The 13,480-nt window shown below is 44.2% G+C and overlaps 1 protein-coding gene across 8 annotated transcripts in view; it reads right to left on the reverse strand.

Moving 5' to 3' along the window:
• FRY (FRY microtubule binding protein) overlaps positions 1-13,480 on the reverse strand; it is a 422,104-nt gene that overhangs the window by 99,775 nt on the left and 308,849 nt on the right. For all 8 annotated transcript variants that reach the window (XM_054015341.1, XM_054015336.1, XM_054015335.1 and 5 more), the window contains exons 36-39: positions 12,309-12,391; positions 9,689-9,839; positions 8,529-8,632; positions 3,773-3,958 (exon numbers count right to left, since the gene is read on the reverse strand). In XM_054015341.1, coding sequence (XP_053871316.1) covers positions 3,773-3,958; positions 8,529-8,632; positions 9,689-9,839; positions 12,309-12,391 — 524 coding nt within the window. The remainder of the gene's footprint in view (positions 1-3,772; positions 3,959-8,528; positions 8,633-9,688; positions 9,840-12,308; positions 12,392-13,480) is intronic.

The raw sequence follows: 13,480 nt of genomic DNA on the forward strand, positions 1-13,480 counted from the left end.
GTCTAATTTTAAATGTACCAACAAGGAGGTTTCTACCATTTCCCATGGGAGACTATTACATAGCCTAGTGCTTCTCACATTGAATACGTTTTTTGCTATTCAGCTCCAAGATTCCCTTTCTTAATTTTATCTCTTTCACCACCCTAAATAATACTTCTCCATCCTCGTTGTTTACCTTTCAAATACATGTATTCTTATCTCCCAGCTTTATTGTTGTTTGGCCAAGTTATAAATATTTATCACTTTTAATATTTTTTCCTCATAAATCAATCTCTCCATTTTCCTGGCTGATACTCTTTGAACTAGCCCCCAGATCTGTTACTATCTTTTTGGTAACAAGGTGCCCAGAATTAAATTTGATATTCCAGATATGGTCTTACCAGAGCCATATAGAAGACAGACTTTTATCTTCCTGTCAGTGACTTGGTGCCTTTGTGTACATGGCCCAAAACTGCACTGGTCTTTCTTCTGCCACATCTCATTGTAAACTCACTTCTAATCTATTGTCAAAGATTAGCAGGACCAATACGTATAACTGCTCTTCCACTTCCCAAGCCCCCACTTGCAGAATCCAAAAAGGCATCAGTTCTCTCCTCCCCATTATTCAACGTCTATATCAAGCCATTGGAAGACCTTTTGAGACAACATAGACTGAGGCATTTGCAGTATGCAGATAACACCCTCTATCTCGTTTATATCAAATGTACACAGCACTATCTTCCAGGTTTCTTATTGACTAATTGAAATCAGCACCTGGATGACATGCACTGAGGCAGGAAGTGAGACGTGTGAAGAACATACCTTTTCAAGAACATTGAGAACTTCTGCCCTAAGAATGTTAAGTTGGGTTATGGCCTTGAGGTCCTTTTGGACTCCTCAGTGCTTCTGGCAAGTACAAATATTTAGGCAAAAAAATACCCATTTCCATCTTCAACTGGCCAGAGGATTGCTCTCTAAACACTGTGGGGGAATCAGGCTGTCCTCTGAAAGGACGATGTAAACCTGCACAGTGAGAAACTCAAGGACAGCTCAGGGGATCTATGAGGTACAATCCCTGTGTCCAAGCTACTCTTGGATTGATGCACTTCTGCATGGCCCTTAATCAGGGCTGTACCCCATAGGCATAATTCGCCCCTCAATACACTGTATTTACTGCCTTTTCTACATCCATTAGTTCTGTAGTTCTACCAAAAAAGCAATTTATCATCTCTTTATCGTTTATAAACTCACGCCGCTTTATTGCTCTTGGTTCTGTTACCATCTAAGAGTTTCAAGATTCTCTCTCTTCATATGCATTCTGCTATTTTACTAGAATCAGAAGTGACACTTAGGCCAAGATCATTCCTCTTTCCTTCTCCCTTCCTTCTATCACAATCATATTTTTCTCTTTTTTCTTTGACTGTATTCAGCCTTCTTCCTGAACTCCAATCTTATCTACACAATTCTAAACAGGCACTGTGACTCCCTCAGCTCCCAACTGTCTCCTTATATTTAGTAACACGTCACAACAGTCTAAAATCTGTCCAGCTACTTTCATCAAGCTTTGTCCCCACCCAACCCCATAAAAGTCCTTGCATTTGTAAAAAGTTGGCAGAGCAGCCATCCTAGCCGAGATTGGCAGACCTGCTGAAACCAGAAATGGATTTCAGCCAAGGGAGGAAGTGTGTTCATGGTCAGTAAGAGATAGGTGGTGTTGGAGGGAGTACTTTATATTGGAGCTCTACTGAATTGAAGGAAAGGTTTAATGGGAACTTTTGAGGTGGATATATCATCCTAACCATGTTAATTCCTTTGCTTTTCTTGTGCTGCAATCATGTATTATTTACTTAGGTTAAAGTTCCATTTCTAACAGAGTTCTGTGTCTCAGAGTGTTAGGGCTTGTCTACACAGTAGGGTAATGCACATTATTAGGGTTACCATTCGTCCGGATTCTCCCGGACATGTCCGGCTTTTTAGGTTAAAAATAGTGTCTGGGGGGGGGGGGGGTGGAATTTGTAAATATCTTAAAATGTCTGGCATTCCCCCCCCCTTGCAGAGCACGGCGCGGGTGATAGGGCGGCTGGCTGGATTGAGCCACTAGCATGGGGCTCTAGCAGCCAGAGCCTCTCCTCCCCTTCCCCCCTCCTCTCCCCTGCAGCTTAAAATCACTGGCCAGGCGGCCACCGGCAGCTCTAGAGCTCCTCCCCCTCCCCTGCTGCCCAGCGTGCTGCTCCCTGGGGAGAGCCGGGGCACGGCTGTTCTAACCTGCTTTTGCAGGGGGGAGAGAACCGCCCCGCAGCAGGGAAAACAGAGAGTTTAGCTCCTGTCTGGTGCCCAGGTGTCCCTTTCCTCGCGGGGCTCTGGTCGTGTCCTCGCTGGAACGGAGCGGGGGCAGAGTGACTGCGGGGTACTTGACGATGGAAAGGACGCCTGGCAGCAGTAGCCGTGCCCAGCCTGGTGCTGGGCACTGGGGGATAGATTTTGGGGAAGATTTAAAAAAACAAAGCCCCAGACAGATGATGGTTAGAGGCCTTGGGGGGTCCCCCCATTAATGTCTTCTGAAGTCTCCCCACCCCTAGGCCCTCTGAGCCAGTTGTGGCTGTGTCCAGATGCCCCCTGGAGTGTGCTGCTGAGCAGCTCGGTAAGGGAGCCAGGGGGTTGGAGAAAGGGCAGGGGGGTTCTGGAGGGGGCAGGCAAGGGATAGGGAGTAGGGGGGGGTTGGATGGATTGGAGGTTCTGGGGGGGCTTGTCAGAGGGCAGTGGTGTGGAGAGTGGTTGGAGCAGTCAGGGGATAGGGAGCAGGGGGGGTAGATGGGTTGGGGGTTCTGGAGGGGGCAGTCAGGGTACAGGGAGTGGTTGGATGGACATGGGAGTCCCGGGGGTCTGTCTGGGGGCGGGGGTGTGGATAAAGGTCAGGGCAGTCAGGGGACAGATAGGAGGAAAGATCCTAGGGGGACAGTTAGGGTGGGGGGATCTCAGGAGGGGGCAGTCAGGGGACAAGGAGCAGGGAGGCTTAGGTAGAGGGTGGGTCCTGGGGGGCAGTTAGGGGCAGGGGTCCCAAGAGGGGACAGTCAGGGGACAAGGAGCGGGGGGAGGGATTGGGGATTCTGAGGGGGGCAGTCAGGAGGCGGGAAGTGGGAGGGAGTGGATGGGGGCAGGGTGGGTGCGGGGCTAGGGCGGGGCTCCCCCCGTGTCCTCTTTTTTGATTGTTGAAATATGGTAACCCTACACATTATGAGGGTGTGATTTCTAATGTTTTGCACATTAATAGGTCCATACAGATCCAGCTAGTGCACATGAAAGTTTTCCTAGTGCGTTTTAATGCACTGTGCGCACTGTTTCAAACAGCGCTATGTTAAAGCAAACTGGGGAACCTTTAGTGCGCCCCAGCAGGATCTACACAGACAAATTAATACATAGCATGTTAATATGCTTTAGAAATCACATGCACATAGGGCAGATTGCCACACCGTGTAGACAAGCCCTTAGAAAGTTACAGGTATGTAAAATTGGCACATTCATTTCTAAAATGATATTATAAATTTTTCCTTATAGCAAGGGGCTTTTCCTACTTTGATAGTAAGTCATCATTTAGTAATCTGTGGTGCATTTCTAGAGTAATTCACAGGAAGTTAAGATCAATGGTTGCTGTACAGATTTCCCATTTTGATCATTCAGCGTATAGTACATAAAAAATATAACACTACAGTATATCAGGAAAGAAACCCTTATGTTCCAATATTTTAAACTTTTAAAATATAGTGTAGTGTCTCTTCCAAGTGTACTTGATTACCTGTATACAGGAATTCAGGTAGATAGGCTGGTTGGACTGTCAGAGTCTTGGTTTCATTCATCTCTCTGGTCTGAAGAAGCACTGAGGCAATGGCCTGAAAATGGCTGTTGCAAGACAATGCAATCAAAAGATGAAGCAGTAGCTTTTTACTGTGTTCAAAGACCTCAGGGCGGTAATGGTCAAGACCTGAAGGAAAGAGTTACAGCAATCACTGAGTATGAAGTGATTATAAACAAGTTTAAATTCCAGAAATAACAAAGATTCCAAGGCAGTTCATGGCAACAGTACAGAACAAACAGAAGATACAGTACTTCAGGACACAGTTCCCACAGTTTTTTCTTTAAATATTTGTGTGAATTTAGTACTTGAGAAAGGCGCCAGACCAAAGTCCTCTCTACATCTACTGAGACAGTACATCATAAGCTGTAGCAGTGCCCAGACCTTGAGATGGGGGGACCACCTCCAGAGATGAGAGGGTAGTCCAATGTCCATGTACTCCTCTACCCCAATATAACGCTGTCCTCGGGAGCCAAAAAATCTTACCACATTATAGGTGAAATCGCGTTATATCGAACTTGCTTTGATCTGCCGGAGTGCGCAGCCCCGCTCCCCCGGAGCACTGCTTTACCGCTTTATATCCAAATTCATGTTATATCGGGTGCTTTATATCGGGGTAGAGGTGTACATTCAGTATTTAGACTCCCTAGTAAGATTGCCAGGTTGACAATTAGTCCTGGGTTTTGAGTTGTTGTGAAGGGGTGCGGTAGCTTTTGGTCACTAGTAGCCTGAGCTGGATTTGAACTAAGGGTCTAGACATGAAAGGATCATGAGCTATAAACATAAATGATTCAAGTTTGTATAAAATATATTGCTTCACTGTGACAAAGCATTTTTTTCATTTATCGTCTTAGTTCTGGTTCAACACCTGAGACGGTGGCATGAGAGATCAAACTCAGAATAACAGAGCTGGCTGTCTCCTCAGCTCCTTCCTTGTCTGAATCTCCTCTTCCCTGGCATCCTGCCTTTTTAGTCCCCGCACACTGCTCCTTTGTGTTATGTGCCTCTGGTGCACACTTGCCAGTCTGCTCTTTGATGGGCCTGCAAAACTGTAGCAGCTATTAGTATGCCAGTTAGCCAGCAGTTCTTTTGACTCCTGTGGACCATCCTTTTAGAACCTTGTGATCCTCTGGTTCATCCACCTACCAATATGCTAGGACCCTCCTCCAGCCTCTCCATCCTTGCTTCTATTCCCTATTCCACTACTCTTATTCTCTTTCTTGCTCCCTCTCTTCCTCCATTTCTTTCCAGCTGCCAAGAATTAATATCTCCACCCACCCATCCACCCTTCAAGATATTCAGGAATGAGCTATAGATGCAAGTTGCTGCTCTGAACTTGCTTGGTTTAATAGTGCCTGAAAGCCACTGCCATTTGACAGCTCTTTGGTAGCTATATGAAATGAATTGGTGGGCACAGTCCTACTCCACCACCACAGTCTGCACCAGTTGGTAACCTTCAGAGTAAAGGAGAGAGGCCAAGGACTGAATGGGCATGGAAACGGAACTTTCCTCTCACCCCATAGGTGGAACATCTAGAGCAGGGGTTGGCAACCTCTGGCACGCGGCTCGCCAGGGAAAGCCCCTGGCGGGCCGGGCCAGTTTGTTTACCTGCCGCATCCGCAGGTTCGGCTGATCGTGGCTCCCACTGGCCGTGGTTCGCCGCTCCAGGCCAATGGGGGTGGCGGGAAGCCGAGGCCAGCACATCCCTTGGCATGTGCCGCTTTCCGCAGCCCCCATTGGCCTGGGATGGCGAACCGCGGCCAGTGGGAGCCGAACCTGCGGACACGGCAGGTAAACAAACCGTCCCGGCCCCCGAGGGTGCTTACCCTGGCGAGCCACGTGCCAGAGGTTGCCGATCAATGATCTAGAGCAATATTGGGCAATTTTACAGTGCCTCTCTGTGGTTAAAAACAGAGGATTTCTGTAACTGGTGCTGTCAATCCAACATCTTATACAAGGACTCAATTAACAGAAAATCTTTTTAACCCCTTCATTATCCATATTACAGACCATTCTATCCTTTACCTATGTTTCGACAGTAGATTCCCTTCACTTAAATATTTTCCTATTCCTTCCAATATGTGAAAAGGTACATGCTCAGTTTAACTGCCCAAATATCTCTAGTTTCTTTCTCAATCATATCCCTCATACACTCCTTCCCATGTGCATTCTCACATTCCAGCATGACATGATTTCTTCATATGCAAGTCACATTCACACCTCTGGCTAACACATTTAGTACTACTTCCCTACACCCTCACAAGGGGGATCTATAGAGATGTAATGAAACTAAACCATAATAAAATTGAAGATTTAAAGTTAATTTAAATGTGAGTCTTTATGAAATACTGTAATATTAAGATATTACCTGACAAAAAAGGTAAAGAAATTTTGATAAATGCATTTGTAATATCAGAAATCTATTTCTGCAAATATCTACTTGCATTGCTCAGTGATGGCTAGTATACACTGACTGTCTCTCAACCAAAACAAAAAGGCTAGAGTCTTTCATTGTGCTGCATATTGTTTTTATTCCTATTCTCAAGTCCCTTCATTGATTCATTGACTCAAATTAATAAATAATAATAATAATCTATGGAGATATACCTATCTCATAGAACTGGAAGGGACCCTGAAAGGTCATTGAGTCCAGCCCCCTGCCTTCACTAGCAGGACCAAGTACTGATTTTGCCCCAGATCCCTAAGTGGCCCCCTTAAGGATTGAACTCACAACCCTGGGTTTAGCAGGCCAATGCTCAAACCACTGAGCTATTCCCTCTCCCCCCCCCATAATTGAGTTTTATTACTAATAAATTTCTAACTAAAAAGGCCCATCTGTTTTTCAGAACTGCTACAACTATAATTCGTCAGCCATTCAATCAGTTCACCAGTTGCTGGCTATTTGTTTTGTCCACACAAGACTGATGTTACAGAGTCTTTTTACTTTCAGCAACTTTTCACGATATTTGGGGAGTCAGCTCCCAACTGTGTGAAAAGATGAATCCATTTTTGCTTTTAAACCTACATTTTGATGCTGCCTATAACATATTTTAAGACTGTCTTCGTAAATTGCTCGGGAATAATACAAAAGATAGATATTTTATATAATATTCTATGAAAATCACCATATGTTGCATAGACATTCATGGTAGTCTCGACATCTAAGGACATGGCTACACTTGCAGATGTAGAGCGCTTTGAGTTACACCAGCCTTCGTAGAGCGCATTAAGGATAACGCTGCACTCTGTCCACACTGACAGCTGACAGCACACTGGCGTGGCCACATTTGCGGCACTTGCAGTGGCATTGGGAGTGGTGCATTATGGGCAGCTATCCCAGCAAGTGACTGTAATGTGCTTTTAAAATGGGAGGGGTGGGGTGGAGTGTGACAGGAGTGTGTGTTGTGTGTATGTGGGGGGAGACAGAGTGGGTTTTTGGGGGGCTGAGAGCATGTCAGCATGCTGTCTTGTAAGTTCAGACAGCAGCAGACCTCCCCCTCCCCCCGCCTCTCTCTCTCACGCACAGCATTCCACCATAACGGCTTGCATGCCAGCTGTCAGAAACGGAGCTTTGAAAGGGCATTTCCGCATTCCTACAGGAGTTCAAAACAATGACAAGAGTGGCCACTTGACTTAAGGGGATTATGGGATGTTTCAGGAGGCCGATCAGAGCGCAGTAACGCAACACCTCGTTCACACTGACGCCTGGGCATTGTAGCCAAGGCGCAGCAAACATTATTCCTCTCGCCGAGGTGGAGTACCAGCAGCGCTGTAGCTGCGGAGTCAGAGTGCTCTGCGTGCCTTGTCAGTGTGGACGGGTAGTGAGCTAGTGCACCCGGGGCTCCTTTATTGTGCTGTAACTTGCAAGTGTAGCCAAGTCCAGAGAGAGAGGAGAGGAAAGTGGCATGAACGGTAATTTTACCATGACATCCATTTTATTAAAGAGGAATTCTATCCTTTTAAATCTGGATAGCCCTCTAATGAAACACTGATTTCTCTTTCTGGATTTTTTCTGCATGTTGTTAGTGCTTGTGAAAGGTACCAGAGTGACTGCAATGGAGCCAGAAGTACTTTTCTTGGTCCACAGACATAGGTAGATTATGGGTAGTGACACTTCCCCCATTGTTCTATAAATGTGCTATAATCTTCTAACTCAGCCTCCATGGCTATTCAATCCTTGCTGTCTATGCTGAGACTACCAATCAGGGTGGAAATTAGTTGCAATTATGGTGGTGGGTTTTAGAATGTGGACATTGATCCACTGAGAATGGACTGAGACCATCACTTATTATGAATTCATTCCATATGTCTAGCTATTCTAATGACCTACAGAAAGTATGTATCAACCACATGAATTGGATAATGCCTATACACTTCCTAATTTCTCTAGTATGCTCAACATTTCTGCTTCTGAGAACCCTGAAATGATGAACTAATAAAGTAAAGTGGGGGAAAAAAGGCCACAAAAAATTCAGAGTATTGCAAGGTGTGATAAGGAATGCTGTAGTCACAACATTCCAGCTGATCAATTTTAGTTTCAAGAACTGATGTAACAAAATATGAATGACGGCCGTAAACATAGCTATGGAGGGGAAGGCAAAGAGAAAATATATTTAAAATAATGCTAACAACACAGCTTCAGTTTGACTAATGGTATTGGAGTATACCCACGTTTTAATTCCTGTTGTATTGATCTTACCTAAGAAAAGAGCATGAAGTAATAAAGGGAGGTGAAGGGCCCAATCTTCTCTCACACTGTGATCCACTACCATCTCAGTCATGAAAATAACAGCAATATTGCACCTAATAAATGAAATCACAAAATCAATTGAAAAACTATTTCTGGGAGCTGGACAACAGTAATATGCTATGTAATCATATGACAATTGGGAAGACATGGGTTAATGCACTAGCCTTTCAGCTCTGGGGAATGAAATTCAAACCCTGACTTGGATCCCAAGTGAAACTAGTTTGATGGTCTTATCCTAGTTTCCCTTCTTGTTTTCATTACTAATCCATCATACAGTTTGGTACAGTTCATCATGATGGCCATTCAGCACTCAAAAGAGGCCCTGGACTAGAATGTAGCAGGTTTGATTCACGGGAACTGAGGCCCACGGGCAGAGGCAGGCAGCCAGCACACTGGCTGGCTCCACTGGTCACTGCAAACGCTTACTAAGTCCTGAGTTTCTACACCCAAACTACTATTTAAAGAAGTAGCAATACTAAAAACAACACTAATAATGATAAAAGAAGTGATAAATCATTAAGACAGTCACAGAAGTGCTATTGACCAGCTTTTGCCATAAATTATGATAGTACATGGGATGTATAGCAAGAAAAATGAATTGATACAAAGCTATACTGGAGGACTCACAAAATCCTCAGCATTTTCCCAAATTAAGCTTCCTTTTGAATGTTATTAATGTCAAAAATATATCACAATACCTAAAGTTACTGTATTTAGCTGTTAAGTACCATTATTGAAAATAATATTATTAATGTCAATATAGATTATATAAAAGAGGAGTTTTAGCATATGTATAGCATAATTAGAATAGCACAAAAAGTGCTATAAATAACAGTCTGTTAGGTTTGGGGAAGACAATGTTCAGCTTCTGTGAATCAGGTATGGTTGCTTTAATCCAATTCCTATCAGTACATTTGATCTCATGCAAAATAAACAAGCTACAGTTTTAACAAGGCACTAGAATTGCAAGGCCTTTTGATTTAACACTGAAATGTTGGGAAGCAGTAAAATGTATGTGTGTGATTTTTCTTAAGTGCAGGGTAATGGAGCCATTCAATTATTGTTGACCGATTATCTAATTAGTGGAGACTTATTTCAATATTGCTCACCTATGAAGGGGTCCCCGTGGTGTGACAGTTTCTGGGAGGTAGTCAACAAGTGGTGCCCAGCATCCTCCATTGTAAGGCATTGGCAAGGGTTGTGGCTGTTTGGTCTCCACAATATTCAACAGCCAGCTAGTATATGGAGAAACAGGATCATCTGCATGGTAAAATATTAAAACATGCTTTAGTCTGTAATGACTTAAAAACCAAATAGTTTCATTATCTAGTATCTAAAACAATGTGCATGCTAAATTCAGTTTAGAATATTTGGCGAGAGGACATGGGTTTGCAATAACAAGTGAAGCACGTTCAATTCCTCCTTCACTATGCTGAAAATGTAACACAGAGTCCAAGCAGGCAGCACTGAATTTTATAGGCTGCAGCTGAATTCCTTTTGTCATTTTTTAGTAGCTTAGGATCCAGATCACAAAACACCAAGCAATGGACTCTCTCCTAAAAAATGAGAGTAAAGTTCAGCCAACATAACTGCCATGGCAAGGCATCTGTTGTACAGGGCCTCCTAGCAGTGACACATTCTTGTAACAACCAGCAGGTGCCCTGCTGAGTGATGCTACGAAGAAGCCAAAAATTAAATCTGCTGAATTAAGAGGAGGAAATAAGGAATGTGAAAAACATCTTCAGTGTGATACAATTCTTACAATAGGGATAAAATATTTATTAAGCTTCTCAAATATCTATTTAGTTTAGGTTTAGTGAGAAGCGGTTGTTACATTAATAAACAAGATATTTATCTATAAATATACAGAAATATCACTTATTTGCCTTATAAAACTTGTGATCATTAATAAATGTTTGCCAAGTGCTTTGCACATGAAAAGCATTATATAGCTATGATTTATTATTATTGAATAATCTATTTAATATACAGAACAATAACTATTCATGTTGAACTAGACAGTACAGTATGGCCAGAGCCAAATCATTGATCTATTTAACACTAAGACATACCACCAGGGCCATTGCACCATATGACTTTGTTTTTTTTTTTCTATCAGTCAGGAATAAGGGTCTGTATAAAGGACTGGCCTTTCTAAGATGCAGTTTAGGGTTTAAATGAAATCAGAGTATCAGCCTCTTCACAGTCCATTGCAAAAATGAATTCATACTACCAGACTTCCCAAACACCTAACATAATTTAGTAAATAACTGAAATACCAGGTGTTTCTTGATACTCTTTACTAAATAAATACCAAGGGCCAATTTATGGTCAGTTCAGAGTAGGTGTGCGGGGGTGACAGAAACAGCGAGCCCTTTCTACTTCTCGCCCAACACAAGCGTGGAGCCATAATTAAGTTGCAGGTAGTGGGGAATGGAAGGGACGGGATATGATTTGCTGACATGACATGTTTTGGTGGGTCCCTGGACCAGCTCCCCATCTCCAGGTACTGAGGGAGAGTGCTGGTTACTTTTGTTATATTGATGTGGCAAGTCCTGATGCTTGGTGTGTTCCCCAGAGTGCACCTAGAACTGTTATAATTTTCAAAGTGAAAATGCCTCCAGCCAAGCACTGCTGCTTATATGGTATCTCACTTCCCCCATTCCAATGAAGCTCTGCCTGTGCAAAGGCTCTACTGCAGGGTCTCAAACTCAAATGACCACGATGGCCGCATGAGGACTAGTGCATTGGCCTGAGGGCTGCATCACTGACACCCACCCCTTGATGCTCCCGGCCCCGCTCCACTCCACCCCTTCCATGAGGCCCCGCTCCTGCCCCGCCTCTTCCTGCCCCTTCCCCGAAGTCCTCACCCCAACTCTGCCACCTCCCTGCCCCCAGGGGGTGCAGGATGTGATGGGGGCTCAGGGCAGGGAGTTGAGGTGCAGGAGGTGTGCAGGGTACGGCAGGGGGCTCAGGGCAGGGAATTGGGGTGTGGGCTGCAGGAGGGGTGAGGAGTGCGGCAGGGGGTCGGGTTGCAGGTTGCGGCGGGTGCTCAGAGCAGGGAGTTGGGGTGCAGGAGGGATGAGGGGCGCAGCAGGGGGTAGGGGTGCAGGGTGTGGCAGGGGGCTCAGGGCAGAGAGTTGGGGTGCGGGAGGGTGTGGAATGTGGCAGGGGGCTCTGGACAGCAGGGCGGGCTCCGGCCCGGCGCCGCTTACCTAGAGTGGCTCCGGGATGGCAGCACCGCGCACCGTGGCCAGGGGAGGCTCCCTTCCTGCCTTCCCTGGCCCCGCTCCGCTCTGCTCCGGGAGCTGCGGGGGGCAGTGCCTGGAAGCGAGAGCACGGAGCCCTCTACTCTCCCTTCCCCCCACCCAGGGCTGCAGGGACATAGTTCCAGCCGCTTCAGGGAGCGGTGCGGGGCTCGCGGCGCCACGGGGTCGGCAGAGGGGCGGGGGGGGCGCGCGGGCATGGGGAGCTTGGCAGGCTGCACGAAAGAACCTCGTGTGTTTGAGACCCCTGCTCTCTGAGTCCTAAGCTAACAAAAGGAATTATCTATAACATCAGTTTAAAGGTAACAAGGTGACACAGATAAGCCACTGGAATGATAGCTTCCTATGCTGTGACTAGACTATACAGACAGCTTTATCAGGTGTTCTCTTCAAGTCACAAGAAACATTTCCTTTCCCACCAATACACCCAATAAATTGCATAAAATGGAATGTCAGCACTTACTTTTATCATCATCATAAGATCCTCCAGAGCTATTACTGTACCTTGATTCTAGTCGAGTATGTGCTCTGATTACATTACTGAACCTTGAAATACAAGAAAAATCTTCATTAAATGCTTTATTTAGACAAAGCAAACCACTGTAGTAAATGCTTACTCTGACCAACTTTGCACTGACCACCTGAAGCATGGCATTTCCTACTTTTCAAGTACTTGACTTTACAACTTAAATAACATTCTTTTAGTTTAGTGTTTTTGTATGCATACAAATAAGGGTAACTGGCATATTATTGTGGCATTCTTTAAAAATACCCTGAAAAGTGTACTAAAAGATATACTTTGAGGGGAAAACACACATGAAGAAATGCACAATGTCAAATTCTATCCTCATCTGAACGTCATAATTTCAAGAGGGCTGCCTGGATGATGAAAGAATATAGCTAGACAGACTGCAAATAAGAGAAAGCGGTCACTTTGAAAACCATGTAACAGATGCTGACAATACAAACACATAACTGTCACAATATAACATGATAATGTCAAAATGCATTGATATCAAAACAATACAGTATTGTGATTTCAGAGAAAGAAATCACATCACAAGACAAGACACAATGCAACATCATCACCTTGAAAAGCTATGGTGCAGCATGATGACGTTGTGCCAGACCAAAAAATTTTCTAGACAAGTAAATGGCATTTCACACATTACTCAGGGCTTCCTTTTATGTGATATTGTGTCTTCAACACAAAAACTAAAATATTTTCTACTTAGATTCATTATATGTTATTCCAAAACAGGCCTGTGATTATGAGAGCAGATGGCAAATCTTCTATTACTTACTGTATAAATTCTTTATCATAATCATATTTAAAGAACAATGACTGTTGGAGACAAAGTTATCCACAACATCTGCTCTGGTCACCTTATTATTTAAAAAAAAAATGACTACAAAGAGAACACTAAGAACAATTCTACATCTGTGTATTTAAATATACATCTCAACCTTTCCAGACTACTGTATCCCTTTCCTGATTTGTCTTGCATACCCCCAAGTTTTACCTCACATAAAAACTATTTGCTTACAAAATCAGACATGAGAATACAAAAGTATCACAGCACACTATTACTGAAAAATTGGTTAGGCCATATGTAAATTAATTTTGTGAGACAG

This window comes from Malaclemys terrapin, chromosome 1 (genome assembly GCF_027887155.1).
Source record: "Malaclemys terrapin pileata isolate rMalTer1 chromosome 1, rMalTer1.hap1, whole genome shotgun sequence".
NCBI classification, from domain to species: Eukaryota; Metazoa; Chordata; order Testudines; family Emydidae; genus Malaclemys; species Malaclemys terrapin.